This window comes from Leptidea sinapis, chromosome Z (assembly GCF_905404315.1).
Source record: "Leptidea sinapis chromosome Z, ilLepSina1.1, whole genome shotgun sequence".
NCBI lineage: Eukaryota > Metazoa > Arthropoda > Insecta > Lepidoptera > Pieridae > Leptidea > Leptidea sinapis.
Genome location: NC_066312.1, coordinates 12,502,918 through 12,518,489, shown reverse-complemented (window position 1 = coordinate 12,518,489; position 15,572 = coordinate 12,502,918). Strand labels below are relative to the sequence as shown.

Here is a 15,572-nt window from a genome sequence, read left to right as displayed (position 1 = left end):
CCACACGTTTCCGCGACATGATGTGCATTTGCATTTGATTGACACAGCATTGTGTCGATACTGTCGTAATCTGACGGCAAATGTCGAAGTTAGTTTAGATTAGTTATTGTGTTCCACCTTCTGATATTGCAGATTGTTGACATGACGTTATAGGCTGAGGTAATACTTGCAGACCATAATATAGCTTTTTAGGGCAGAAGGATGGAAGCAATGATATTTAAAAGTATAGATAGGTTACCTAGACAACATTGGGTGTTTGTAAATGATACACAAACGCACACATGAATAATTTAACATTACAATAGCACACTACATTACGATTACACGTCAAAGAAGGATAGTAAATGCAATTATCGCAAGTGAAAAAGAGATAAGTCTAATTTGCTAATAACTTCGTATTTGCATAGCAAAAACACAGAATCATTCACCAGATATGATTTTTTACCGTACATCGTGATTTATCCCTAAAATACAATTAATTCATGAGTTCATGTAATAAAAGTTTTAAAGTGGTAAAACTACATTTAAATTAGGTAAATTAGGTGTTATTGATTTAAAAAAAAATAATATTGATTATAATATATAGCCATAATGATGATATAAATTATTTGTACAGTAAATAATAAAAAACATACAGACATATGAAAACAAAACCGAAATGTATTAACAATAAGGGTTCCATTTTTACAATTGTACCAACGACGGCTCCCAAAAAGTTTTAAGATTACAATTATTATTTCTTGTACTTATATTATATTATTTGTGATTGTATTTCTGTTGAGGGTTTATTACAATAATATAATGGGAGAAACAGAAAATGATCCATTGATTCTTCTGAAGTTAGCAAGGGATATACCGATAGGGCAGTGTTACTGAAAAAACTCCTACGCAAGCAGATAGCACTTGCTGTCTACGTCCGCTATCTACCCTAAAACTTGTTTTTGTAGTTTGATAGTTCAGCTATAGGCACTTGTTTATTAAAAAATATTATATTTCGTATTACATTCACTGCAACAACGCCTTTTTTACATCATTTCCTAAATTGTCCTAAAATATACTACCTCGATCATCCCGCAGCAAAGTAGGGTAGTTGCGGTATATTCGGAGTATTATCGTATCGTTCCAAATGTGCCGTTGTCGATTTTGCGAGTAGACCTCCTGGTACGTTACATACATTCCAAGATTAAGTACTAATAAAATATCAAATAGCCTGCTATTACTAATCTCATTCTATACTACCTTTATTATAAGACTTTGAAAGCCAGAACTTATTATAATCATCATAATATTATTTAAGAAAGACGCTCCCTAACTAACTAGAAAACTCAAGTTTCGCAATCAAGCGGTTGCGAACGCTATGTATTTTGCCTACGATTTCACTTCTGGTTGATTAATCTATGACACATACTATTTGTCCTTGTCGGGCTGCAGTTGACATCATATTCTCTATCTTGCTCGAACCACCACGTTAATAATTCGAGATTTATACTTATTTACAAATATGAAAATCTTTTATATAATTTCGTATGGTATGAAATACCTTCACTCTTATATATCTTGCAAACATAGTTTTTACATTTTCTTAAGACACAGGTTGGCATTTTAGATTATTATTGTCACGCCACGAAAACGTTTGGCTTAGTTCGCTGCTATTAGCCGACTAAATGAAATTACTACAATTGTCTGAATTTGTCTGCACATTTTGCGCGCGCTAGTGCGATATCTACCTCTTTATTGTATATAATATCATTGGATGAAAGTAACTTATTTTTTTGTTAGTTTATTGGCCAATAAAGAACAAATACTTACATAACATTTTTATCAAATATGTACCACGAAAACCCCACGAGTTTAACTGCCATTTATTAAAGTGAAACTTTTATTACATCGTCTCAAACTTTTTCGTCTGAGTGTTGCATGTCGCGTGACGGACGGGCGGCGCCTATAGTTTGCAGTAGCTGACCGTGAAGTGTAGACTATTACTCATTTGTGCGAGTGCTCCACGCTATTTTGTTTGTTTTTATCTTATCAATATGTAAAGAATAATATCCATTTTTTTTATGCTGATAATAAGGTTATTTTGTGAAAACCAAAAGTTTCACTTACATCGTGGTTTCGTAAAACCACACAGTTGCTTTTTTTCACTTTCAATTTTCAATGTTCAAGTATCAAAACGAGTTTTGATTTTCGTTATACTTATGTATATTTCTTGCAGCTATTTGGGCAGTTTGTTAATGTTATATATATTTATGTATATATATAAGAGATTTCCACGTATATAGTCACTCATCACGATATCTCTGGAACCATTAGAGCTAAAGACTTGAAATTTGGTAGAAATATGCCTTTCGCCGAGTAGAGGTCAGCTAAGAACGAGCTTACGAATTACGGAATTTACGAAATTACCCGCAAGAGTTTTTTTTATTATAAACAGAACAACGTCTGTCGGGGCAGCTAGTATGTATATAACTAAATGTGAATAAGGCAGTTTTATTTCGAACAACAAGAAATTACATAAATTCTTTATTGTTGCAATAAGATTGTTTTTAAAATCCCCATAATATTTTTTATTTATTAAAAAAAATTGAAATAAAACTTCTTTTGTGTGAACACATTCGAGAGGAAAAAGATAATATTGAGTCTAATGCTACCTCTAAAGCTGTGGTAATAAAAAATGAGAAGTAATACGAGGAACTGCTGGCCTCATTATATATTGAAGCCAATTGGCGTGTTCCGCTTGGGTAGCGCTCCGCAGGGAAATCACACACATCCTCAAATCATTACAAGAATAATATTTACTCACCTTAATGAATAAACTGCAAAACTGCTCTATATCCCCTTATATTCTTTAAGGTATGATATTATATTAAATAAATGAAAACAAGTGAAAACGACTACCATTATGATTTTAACGCGTTCAAGAGCCCGTTCACTGAATGAAAGAGATGAAATAGTTCAATCAAAAATAATGCAAAACAATAATAACCTAAATACTACTTATGATTCTCAAAAAGAAATATTGAGAAGATTTATGTAGTTACCAACCCTAGAGATTATAAAAGATAAACATATTTTCACTGACGCTTTTATTTCATTTACTTTTCATTAAATAACCACTTCATTTTAACAGCTATCTCCCAATACAGTGAAAAAAGATTGCTATGATTAAATTGTAACATGAATTTTCAACAAAATTAAACATTGAATGTTATTGCTGAAGCGTAAAATATTGTTTCTTTTACGTATAAGTACGTACAAATCTATCGCAAAAATATTAAATTTTACAATTATTATATTTATGTGTACTTTTATGTGTGTTTCCTTCGTCTTTCGTTTTTAATTGACACCGTCTTTTGTGGAATAATAAATAAAAGATATCTTTAATTGTTAGGGTGTATTGTGTTCTAAATTTTCTGTAACACAATCAATTTAGGTTGTCAAAAAAGAATGTAATGTTCGTTTTTTCCTGGGTCTTATGCGAATTTTAGACATTGTCCAGGTTTTGATATTACCTCATTGCAACCACACTATGAATATAATATACATTGCATATTTCGGCATCGCCAATAACGATTTGGACACTGCACGTAGATTTCGGTGGCATCCACCGACCTAGCTATGTCTGAGAACTGCTTTCTTCCCAGTTTTCACACCGAGAAGAGTTTGGTCAACTACTTATTTACTATATACAGCCTACATAGAAAGAGCTCTAACTTTATTACCAATAAAGCAATATTGTTATGAAAGTCACGTAGAACGTCGAATTTTTGCGAGAATTCTATAACTTGACCTACCTAAATCCAATAAACACCAACCCCGGCTAAAAGGATTATCGACCTTGACATAAAGAGTTGTTTTGTAAACAATTTGTTTAATCTTTCCTTTACTTTAATATTAGAGGATTTTATTCGAGAACAACTTTGATTTGATTTATTAATTAAATCAGTGACTAAGCGTTGACGTGAACATTTATAAGATAAGAAGCGATACAACTACTGGTGTGCTCTGTCTTAAGAACTACTGAAGACTACTGCGGTGTGTAATAGTCTTTTTGTGGAATTTTACTGGAGTTTTTGGAACCCTATAGTACTTTTACGTAACAATATATTAAAACCGAGAAAAATATTGGAACAAGGAAAGACAAAAGAAAAAACTGGCGAAAGGGTTAATGGAAAGACATTTTGAAATTTGAGGCTAGTTGGCGACATAGTTTCAGAAAATTCCGTGCGTATAAGGCTTTAGAGGTATTAAGTCAACATATTCCATATTTCATTTGGAATTTTTAGCATTTTGTATGTTTTTTGAAGATTTCTTTCCGCATACTAGTCATCGTAGGCACCGCTTAACCAACTGCATTTTTATCCTTGTAGCTTGAGGTTTTCTTTTATTTTAATTATTTCAACCTTAAAATACGTTTTTTTTCTTTAGATCTTGAAAACGAGTATAGGCGGTGGTAAATCACTTACCATCAGGAGACACGTAAGATAGTTTGTCTTACTATTCCATAAAATAATTAAATTTTAATTATCATTTGAAAGAATCACATCGATTCAAAGAGGCTACCTAACCTTTACCTACTTCAAACCTTAAATAATTTATGCATCTAGATAAAGCCGATATGATATTGTTGCTAGACAACCGATGAAAACAGGCTAGGTTTATTACTTTAGTGTGCATGACAAGCTACGTTTTACACACGCTATTTGTATGTCACTTTGTATTAGTGTGTGCGTTCCTCAAAATAGAAGTTAACTGACAGCATCAAATTTTTGACGTTTTCACAGCTGTCACAGTCTATCTAAACGTTGTAATGCCCTAAGCACATAACAATATTATATAACTACAAGCACAGGTTTGTGGTTCCAATCGTGCGAATTCCATGAAATGTTTAACGATACCTAAAACTAAATATTACTATTTATAAACATATCGTGAAACATGAACGTAGAAATATTTTCAAACAAATCATGAATAATCGATCACTATAGTAGCACTGACGTTAAATTGAATTATAAAAACACTCACTGATTCATTACCTGAATAAACGAAGACATGGTAAGGCCTTTAAAATGTAAAATTCGGACAGGTTAAACCTTTTAAACTCAATAAAAACAAAAGCTTAAAACTTCGTGAATTGAGTAGCCTCCGTTTATTTTATCCGATCATATTTTTCATCCGAATTTGTATTTTAAATATCTTGCATTTATTGTGACACTTTATTGGTTTTACGGCTATCAAGTTAGTAATTTGATAGCCGTTAATTTGAAAACTATATTTAGTCTGGCCATAAATACTGTTACAATTAAAAATAAACAAAATATTACATTCGAATTTTGAATCTCTCATTTTTATATGAATGTTAATTGAGTTTACTCATTTTGGCGCCAATATATTGTACAATATTTTGAGATATTAAAATGGAGTGGGGTGATAAAGTGAACCGAATCACTGTGATTGCATTACGCATAATAGGTATGAAGGCAAATGTTATTTTTAAAACTCTTCTTATGCTTGGTATTAGTAAAATGTTTGTGTACCGGGCCATTAATAGGTACAATGAGACCTCTTCTGTTTTTGACAGAGAAGGATCTGGCCGTCCACGTAGTGTTCGTGCGAAAAAGGTGGTCTAAGCAAAAGGGAAAGAATTCGAAGAAATCCTGTCCAAAAGAAGAAAATTTTATATCGGGAGATGAAGATAGCACCTAGAACTATGTCGTGTATTTTAAAAGATGACTTAGGAGTTGCAGTCTATAAGAGATGTATGTAGATGTAGATGCATTTCTCCAATCGTGCTTAGAACGTGTGCCCCTGAGTTGACGCCGGTGCTAACGCGTTTATTCCGGCACTCTTATTCCAAAGGCGTAGTCCCTGACTCATGGAAGTCAGCCCTTGTCCATCCGATCCAAAAAAAAGGAGACAGTTCGGATCCAGCAAACTACAGGCCTATTGCTATTACCTCCCTGCTCTCCAAAATCATGGAGAGCATAATTAGCCGTCAGCTCTTGGTATACCTAGAGGGTCACCAGTTGATCAACGACCGACAATACGGGTTTCGCCATGGTCGGTCGGCAGGTGATCTTCTGGTATACCTAACACATAGATGGGCTGCGGCTATTGAAAGCAAGGGGGAAGGCCTGGCAGTTAGCCTGGATATAGCGAAGGCCTTTGATCGTGTATGGCATAAGGCGCTCCTCTCTAAACTTCCATCATTTGGGCTGCCCGAGAGCTTGTGCAAGCGGACCTCCAGCTTCCTCACTGGGCGCAGCATACAGGTCGTTGTCGACGGACATTGCTCGAACCCGAAGCCCGTGAATGCTGGAGTGCCCCAAGCCTGTGTGCTATCTCCTACGCTGTTTCTTCTGCATATCAATGATATGTTGGACACCTCCAACATTCATTGCTATGCAGATGACAGCACTGGTGATGCCGTATACACGGGCCATGCACGTCTCTCTCGGGAAATCGTCGACCAGTGCCGGGAGAAACTTGTGTCTTCTATCGAGATCTCTCTTGAGAAGGTCGCGGAATGGGGTAAATTGAACCTTGTCCAATTTAACCCCCAGAAGACTCAAGTTTTCGCGTTTACCACTAAAAAAACCCCATTTGTCGCATCACCGCTCTTCGATAACACTTCCCTAAAAGCCTCGCCTAGTATCGGAATACTGGGTCTCGAAATCTCGAGCGATTGCCAATTCCGTGGCCATCTGGAGGGCAAAGCCAAATTGGCTTCAAAGAAACTGGGCGTCATTAATAGAGCACGGCAATACTTCAAGCCGGCCCACATTCTAGCGCTGTACAAAGCGCAGGTCCGGCCACACATGGAGTATTGCTGTCATCTCTGGTCTGGCGCACCCCAGTATCAGCTCGATCCATTTGACCGCGTGCAACGCAGAGCAGCGCGAATTGTCGGGGACTCAGTACTTTGTGAACGGCTGGATCACTTGGCGTTGCGTAGAGACGTCGCTTCATTGTGTGTCTTCTACCGCATTTATCACGGGGAGTGTTCCGAAGAGCTGTTTTACCTAATTCCTGCCGCCGAATTCCACCTTCGCACCACACGCCACAAGTTAGGATATCATCCTCACCATCTGGATGTGTGGCGGTCCTCCACAGTGCGGTTTACAAGGAGCTTTCTTCCAAGTACTACAAAGCTGTGGAATGAACTTCCTTGTGCGGTGTTTCCGGGACGATACGACAGGGGTACCTTCAAAAAAAGCGCGTACACCTTTCTTAAAGGCCGGCAACGCTCCTGTGATTCCTCTGGTGTTGCAAGAGAGTATGGGTGGCGGTGATCACTTAACAACAGGTGACCCGTACGCTCGTTTGTCCTCCTATTCCATAAAAAAAAAAAGATGTACTGGTCATTTCTTAACTGATAATTTATAAAAGAATAGGGTGGTAAAATCGAAACAACTACTAAAGCGGTACGCTAAGGGGGTCACAGAAAATATTTGTTTACGGATGAGATTTTTTTTTACAATTGAGCAACATTTTTACAAACAAAATGTCCATATTTATGCTCAAAGCTATAAGGAAGATTCCCAATTAGCCGACTGGGTGCAACGTGGGCACTATCCGACTTCAGTGGAGGTTTGGTGGGGTATTAGCTATGAAGGAGTGACTGAGCTATACTTTTGAGAAAAAGGTATCAAAACATCGGCACATGTGTATTATGATAACATTCTTAAGTAATGAAGCCCCTTAACAACACCATATTCAATAACCAAGAATGGTCCTTCCAGCAAGACTCGGCGCCGGGTCATAAAGCTCTGTTTACGCAATCTTGGTTGGAAACCAACGTTCCGGATTTCATCAGAGATGAAGACTGGCTGTCGTGTAGTCCCGATCTTAATCCGCTGGATTATGATTTGTGGCCAGTTTTGGAGAGTCCGCTTTGCTCTGAACGCCATGATAATTTAGAGTCCCTAAAACAATCCGTACTATTGGCAGTCAAGAATTTTCCCATGGAAAAAGTGCGTGCTTCTATTGATAACTGGCCTCATAGTTTAAAAGGACTGTATTGCAGCCAATGGAGACTTTAAATAAGCTTTTGTATTGTAAATTGTTTTATATTTATGTATTAAACTAACACACTGTAAAAGTAATAAATGTTATTTGTAATAGAAATTCTTTTTCTTCTTTGTTTCAATATTTATGACAAGACAAGGTACCTATATGCCGTGAATGTATTTTTCGAGCTTATTATATATTAATGTTTATGTTGGACTATTGTGTAACTTACATATAATTTTTATTACATGTACTGTTGTGTTTTTACCAATCGTTTTGAAACATTAACACATTTTTTTTCACAGTGGAGCATGTTACATTATCCAGCTACATTGAAGAATAGGCAGGCTTAACAATAACATAATAAAGATTAAATATTATATAAAACTTCAATGGATTTTTATAATTTATTACAAATCAAATTAAAGCATGCTATATATTATATATCTCTCCATAATATTTGGTGCACATAGGATTGTTTATACTGGTTAAATTGGCCAGAGCCTATATCAACTTTTACTTATGAAACATTTTAACAAACAAAACGTCCGTATTTATGCTCAAAGCTCTAAGGAAGCTTCCCAATTAGTCGACAGACTCTTGGTGCTTTTTTTTTCCGTAATTAGAATAAATTGTTTACAGGCACAATATCATCAGATCCTTATCTTTACTTCTTTTGTTATCCTCATAATACGACAACTATGTAGACAGCTAGATCTTTTACAGTCCCAAAGTATAACCTATACAAACATTCGACTAATATCATGCCAAATAACAGATTCCCAAGTAGGATTTGAATAAACGTCTATACCAAACCGGTTTGTTTTTCACTCCACTCCTTTCATAATCAATTAGCTGTTCACGCAATATATTTACGTATGTAAAAGATATTCAACGCATAAGCTTCTCTTAAGAATATAGTTATATATATATAATATAATATAGTATATCTAGTGAGTTAAAAAAAATAAAGTTAAAAAATTAAAGCTCTGGACGATATCGAAGTTACCTGATGAAAACAAAACAATATAATTCACCATATCATTCATCCATTCTGTGTTCATTTACATTGCCTTTACCTACGTTTTAACAAACTAGTTTCAATTTTAACGCATCGGGATTAGACTATTCAATGCTAAATTGAAATTTTGATTACGAGAGAGGGATTAATTAATACTGTGAGTGCTTTTACCGTCATGATAATGATGAGTGACAATAACTTAGTATTCTCTTTATGAGTGGTGGATCATACGCGAAAATCCTAAATTGTTTATGGAAATCGAATTTAATTTAGGTGATAATTGCAATTCGCATTAGTGAATAGTTTATCGTTTTGCTCAGTAGGAGAACAACAAGTTTATTTATAACCTAGGTAAATATATTGTAGGTTTTTTAGATATTAATAAGAGGAAAGTGCTGTATTCGGAACAAAATTCTCCATCGTAGGCTGTATTTATTTAATGATAACCCGATACTAGGAGAGTATGCGTTAATGTTATCCACATATGATATTATAGTAAGTGTGATGGTTATTAAAGTCATTCCATCATTTCGACTATTAGAAGTTGTATAGTGTTCTCGAATATTGCTTCACTACGCGATAAGTAATCTAATGGAGTAGTGAGAGACAGATTTCTGTCTCAACGGCCCGCTTTGACATCGGTGGAGTGTGTTCATATACACAGCGCAAGAACTAAAACCATTTACTAGTCTACCGACACCAATGAAACAATTGGCGTAAAGCTGTCTTCCTCTAGAACTTATGGTATTGAATACTACTGTAACTGAAATGGAAACAATGAGGCCAGTTCAACGATATCCACCAGAAAGAGCCAGGCTAAACATTCACAGCACAAAGTCATATTTAGCGCAGAGATTAAGTATGCGTTTCTTTACCGTACTAAATGGAAGTTGGCTAAAAGTTTTTTTTATTTAACAAATGGGCCAACGGTAAGAGTGTGGTGCTAACCATTATAGTCCGTAACACCAGGAGTCTAGAGATGCGCCGTCGGCCTTAAATTGGGACTAAACTCTAATCTCAAAGGTCCCTTAGTCGTATTGGTTCGGGTAAGCTGCAGCCGGTAAATACCACAAAGTGTCGAGACAAGAAGTTCCTCGTAAAACGAGCGGGTGTAGAATGCCAGACGTCAACATTCACGAAAGCTTTGAATCCAGCAACAGTAGCCGTGTCACAATATCTTGAAGTAGCGTCTCCAGGAGAAGCAACAGCTTACTATGTATCCTACCGCAACTGTTTAAATACATGTGAACGTAGAGCGATGGAAGCGATGAGTAAGGAGAAGTATTTTTTACTTGCCTCTAGAATCTATTTATTATTTTTTGTATCTATCTTCCCTCCATGTAATTCTCACTCTCTCCTACATGATCCTTTTCCAGTGGGAGGCTCCGTTGCACCGGATACCATATAGATCAAGGCTCCCACAGCGGCGCCTATTTTACTGTGTTTCGATCTGAAGGGCGCTGTAGCTAGTGAAATTACTGGGTAAATGAGACTCGACATATTATGTCTCAATGTGACGAGCGCAGTTGTAGTGCCGCTCAGAATTTATGGGTTTTTCAATATTCTTGAGCGGCACTGCATTGTAATTCGCAGGGCGTATCACTTATCATCAGCTGAACATCCTGCTCGTCTCGTCCCTTTTAATACATCTATGATATTTAATATATTTAATATATCTATGTATACTATTTTTCAATATTTCTGTACATCATTCAAAGTAACGAATGAAATTAGGGAATTTAATGGATTATAAACAAATAAAATACAAAAAATAAATAAAGTGAATACTATCATTTTCCCCACAAATTTAGTTTAATTTAAAGTCTTCGCTGTATGTTGCCATAAAATTTATTTGTTGAAGAGATATATACATAAAGAGAGAATGAAAAGAAATGTTTTTATTATGACACTGAGGGATGAGACGAGCACGACGTTCAGCTTATGGTAATTAATGCGCCCCCCATTACAATGCAGTGCAATCGATTCTTGAAAACTCAAAAATTCTGACCGGCACTACAAATTCGCTCGTCACCTTGAGATATAAGATCTTAAGTCTCATTTGCCCCGTAATTTAACTAGCTACGACGCCCTTCAGACTGAAACACAACCATAAGCATTAGCTTACATTACTGCTACACGACAGAAAAAGGCGCCGTTTGATCGATGGGTACCACCCATAATCCAGCCGGCATCCTGTGCAAAGGAGCCTCCCACTGGTAAAAGAGCGAACCTCTAAATCTCCGACTTGGAATACCTATTAGAATTCTTCATCGTCTTATAATTAATTTAAAACAGCTTTAGCTATGAATCAAATCAAAAACATATTGAATGACACTACTCGTATAACAATAAATTTGAATTCAATCTCTTTATTTTTACAAACCAGTTTATACGTTGTTACTATTTATAAAACACTAGAATACAATAATACTACACAATCTTGACAGCGTGTTACACCCTGTAAAACAAACATCTTTCATCATATCTTGAGGTAAATAGAATATAAAACTTACGTGCTGGGTAATGTCCGTAGCTGCGTAGAAGCTCTCGTGAGGGTCGGGTCGTTTCATCATATAAGGACGCGGGAATGTCGGATCCTCGCATATTTCTAAAGAAACAAAAATGTACTTAGATTACTTTAGAAAATCTTATGTAATATTTGACTCAAAGGATGTGTTTTCGTTTGGTAAGTTCTCTTTTATAACTTTTGAAATGAGACGATATTATGTTCAAAACATTTTAGTCTGAGCAAAGAAGTAAGTCGACATGATAAGTTTTAAAAGACATACAACACAGTGTTACTATTTATTTCTCTCTACCAATTAGTCGTCTTATATTTTTGCCATTATTAAATTTCTAGTGCAGACTGTCTAGTTTATCTTGTGTCGTATCTCATCTAGATTTATTATTCGAGTATTCGATAAACAGAGAACATAATTTTTTAAAGTGAAACTTTTATTACATCGTCTCAAACTTGTTCGTCTGTGTGTTGCATGTCGCATGACGGTCTGGCGGCGCCTATAGTTCGCAGCAGCTGACCGTGTAGTGTATAGACTATTACTCATTTAGTTGGAGACATAGTCAGTTTTTATTATTTCCCATTATCATTCCAATTTTCCATGTATAAAATTAAGATTGATAAAGCGATTTTTATACCCTTAGTGGAATATTATTCCAAAACCACACAGTATGTTAATTTATTAAAAATGAATACAATTAAAAAGACATATTAAAGTTTATTACATACGTTGTTATTGAATGATAAAAACGAGAAGTATTTTTACGATATTATAGTAAGTTTAAAGAGTATTCAAGTGGGAGGCTCCTTTGCACAGGATGCCGGCTAGATTATGGGTACCACAACGGCGCCTATTTCTGCCGTGAAGCAGTAATGTGTAAGCATAACTGCGTTTCGGTCTGAAGGGCGTCGTAGCTAGTGAAATTACTGGGCAAATGAGACTTAACATCTTATGTCTCAAGGTGACGAGCGCGATTGTAGTGCCGCTCATAATTTTTGAGATTTTCAAGAATCCTGAGCGGCACTGCATTGTAATGGGCAGGGCGTATCAATTACCATCAGCTGAACGTCTTACTCGTCTCGTCCCTTATTATCATAAAAAAAAGTCTTAAATTGATTTGAGAATCTAGTATAGCTCTTGTAATTATTTAAAATTAATATATTAAATAAAAAAAAGTTTTTTTTTTCAATTACTACTGGTCGAAAAAAGGTGTGATTAATGTTTTTAGATATAAATGGGTGGCAAAGTGTCTCATGCCACTTGTTCACTTTGAAATTGTAGTTGTAAGTGATAAGATGAACGAATGAACTACTTACTTACTTAACTAAGTACTTACTCTGTTCTATGAAAGCAGATAGCCACATCAGATGATTATCGGTTGCGTATTTATTTGAAGAGTCAGTAAAGGAAGGCACGTTATAGCGATATGATGGAAGACCGGTGGGTTTACGGTATAACTATTGAGACTGAACATTTTACGTACCAAACTGACGAGCGCAATTGGGATGCCGCACAAGATTCTGGGTTTTTAAACCGACTCCAAAAAAGGAGGAGGTTCTCAATTCGTCGGTATGATTTTTTCAATAATTAAAAGTTTTGTTACATATTATGCTCTAGAGAATAACCGGCGAAGTGCGAGTCAGACTTATTTGATTCTAGTTTTAAGTATTTGTTGTTATAGCGGCATCAAAAATACATCATCCTGTAAAATTTTCAACTGTCTCACTATCGCGGTTCATGAAATACAGCCTGGTGACAGACGGACAGACAGACAGACGGATGAACAGAAGAACGGATTATTAGTTATAGGTTTTAAGTTATGGTTTTATTTATTAAATAATAAATTGTCGGTTAAATAGTTCATTATTATTCATTATTATAGAGCTCCGCAAGCTCAGTTATTTTTGCTCTTAAATTGTTTTTAAATGCAAAGAGCAACTCTTCAAGATAATATGGCAATACCAAAAGAATTCCATTCGTTATTATCTATCGGAGCGCACCTCCTTACAATACAGCACCGATTGAATAATGCCAGATACTGATCGGACTTCCGGCATTGTAACGATCGTCTTTCGTGTCTTTGAATTTACTTCACAAGAGTTTCCGGTTTTGTCATAAGAATTTATCGTGACATGTTTAATATATTTATAAGAGGTACGTAAGTGTAGCAAAATAGTGGAATAAAAATTATTTTACATGTTTCAGGAATAATAGGATTAAATCTTTTTACCTTTAGTACGTCTTGCGTAAGCATTCCTAAATATAACAAATAAATTCCGTTTTTCTATGCTTAAGAGAGACGTAAGCAATTGTTTATTACATACAGTATATATATTGTATAGTATAATATATGTATAGTATAGAGGCCCTGGATTTGAATCCCGGTAGGTGCAAACATTTATATGATGAATATGGCTGTTTGCTTCCGACTCATGGATATTTCTGTTTATATTTATGTATGTTTATGTTAGTATAATTTATTAAATATAATATCATTGTCTTGTACACATAGTACAGGCTATGCTTAGTTTGGGGCAAGATAATATGTGTAAAAGTATGTAAATTTTTTATTATTATATATAAAAGACAAATCTATCTAATAGAATAGTAATAAAACAAGAACTGAACTTTGAATATTTAAAAAATACTCTTGGAATTATTGCCTGTTTGTCTTTATGAATGAATGTCCAGGCAAAACGTAAAAGGCATAAAAAGGCATAAAAGGCATTTATTTTCTCAAAATTGATTCCTTTAGAATTCTTTTTGATGTCATTTCTTATACTACTAGATACTACTACCGCTTCGGAAACAAATGGCGCTCTGAGAGAGAAGAAGCGGCGGAAGAAACTCTCCCAGCATTCTTTTTTTATGCGCTCTTTTCAATAAAAATATACAATATTGTACAGTCGCTATAAAATTATCACAATCTAGTCCCAGGCTGTCCGATCATTTAGATATTCAGCAGTGGAGTAATAGGATTTACGACAGAGCCATTTGTTTATAAAACATTTAAATTTGTTTATAGATAATGCCTGAACAGTGGCTGGAACTTTATTGTAGAAGTGTATACATTTACCCTTAAAGCTATTATGTATCTTATGAAGCCTACTAGAATTAGTTACAAGCAATCCCTTATTTCTAGTGTTATAATAATGATAATCACTATTAAGAGCAAAAAGGTGACGATTTTTGTGAACATATATTAAATTTTCATAAATGAAAATATAAACTATTAAATAGATTTAATTCATATATTACATGAATATGGATCCCAATTGTTAGATAATTTTAGCCCATCTCTTCTATTAAAATTTTGATGTTTTTAAATTTAATGGCTTCGCGTACTATCTTGGAAGAAATCTGTTCGTTTTTGCCAAAATTTTTGGGTTGATCGAAGTGTAAGTAGTGGATAAGCGAATGTATGGCTTGGACGGTCTGTTATGTGTTAACATACAGCTGACTTACAGTGACGGCTGTGTCTAATATTCGCAATTTGTTACGTAAGTCGCCTTGAGATGTTTCGCATGGTTTGCCCAAAGTAAGGTAGGCAATTTTTTTGAGATTGAGATTTTATTTACATAATTAGAACTCAAATTATATTAGCTAGTATCCCCCGATCTGCTTTATAACATTTCAGCAGCCCTTACTTAAATTGATTATAATTTATGAGACCAACTATTTGGTGGTCATGTTATTATTTAATGTTAATTACACAATGACACTTCACCCACGCGGTTCTTCGGACACACTTTACTACAATCAATATTATTACGTCGATCGTTTCTGAGAATCTTTAAGATGCTTACTTAAGGAATTATTATTGTAAACAAAATGAGCTGTTATTGTAAACAAACATATTTACAATTACATATTTTTTTTGTACTATTTACTACACTTTTCGTCTTTCGAGAATAATCCTTGCAGATATACAAAGGGTTAGGAATTGAACATTGAGTTGTATGAATTCAAAAAAAAAATACATGGACATGAATGTCCTATAATAGACCCCAAATACAAACCTG

At 35.0% G+C, this 15,572-nt stretch overlaps 1 protein-coding gene across 1 annotated transcript in view; it reads right to left on the bottom strand.

Moving 5' to 3' along the window:
- The window catches only part of LOC126978928 (discoidin domain-containing receptor 2-like), a 188,755-nt gene that overhangs the window by 44,053 nt on the left and 129,130 nt on the right, over window positions 1-15,572 (bottom strand). The window contains exon 12 of the mRNA XM_050828055.1: window positions 11,545-11,639. Within this exon, the coding sequence (XP_050684012.1) occupies window positions 11,545-11,639 (95 nt within the window). The remainder of the gene's footprint in view (window positions 1-11,544; window positions 11,640-15,572) is intronic.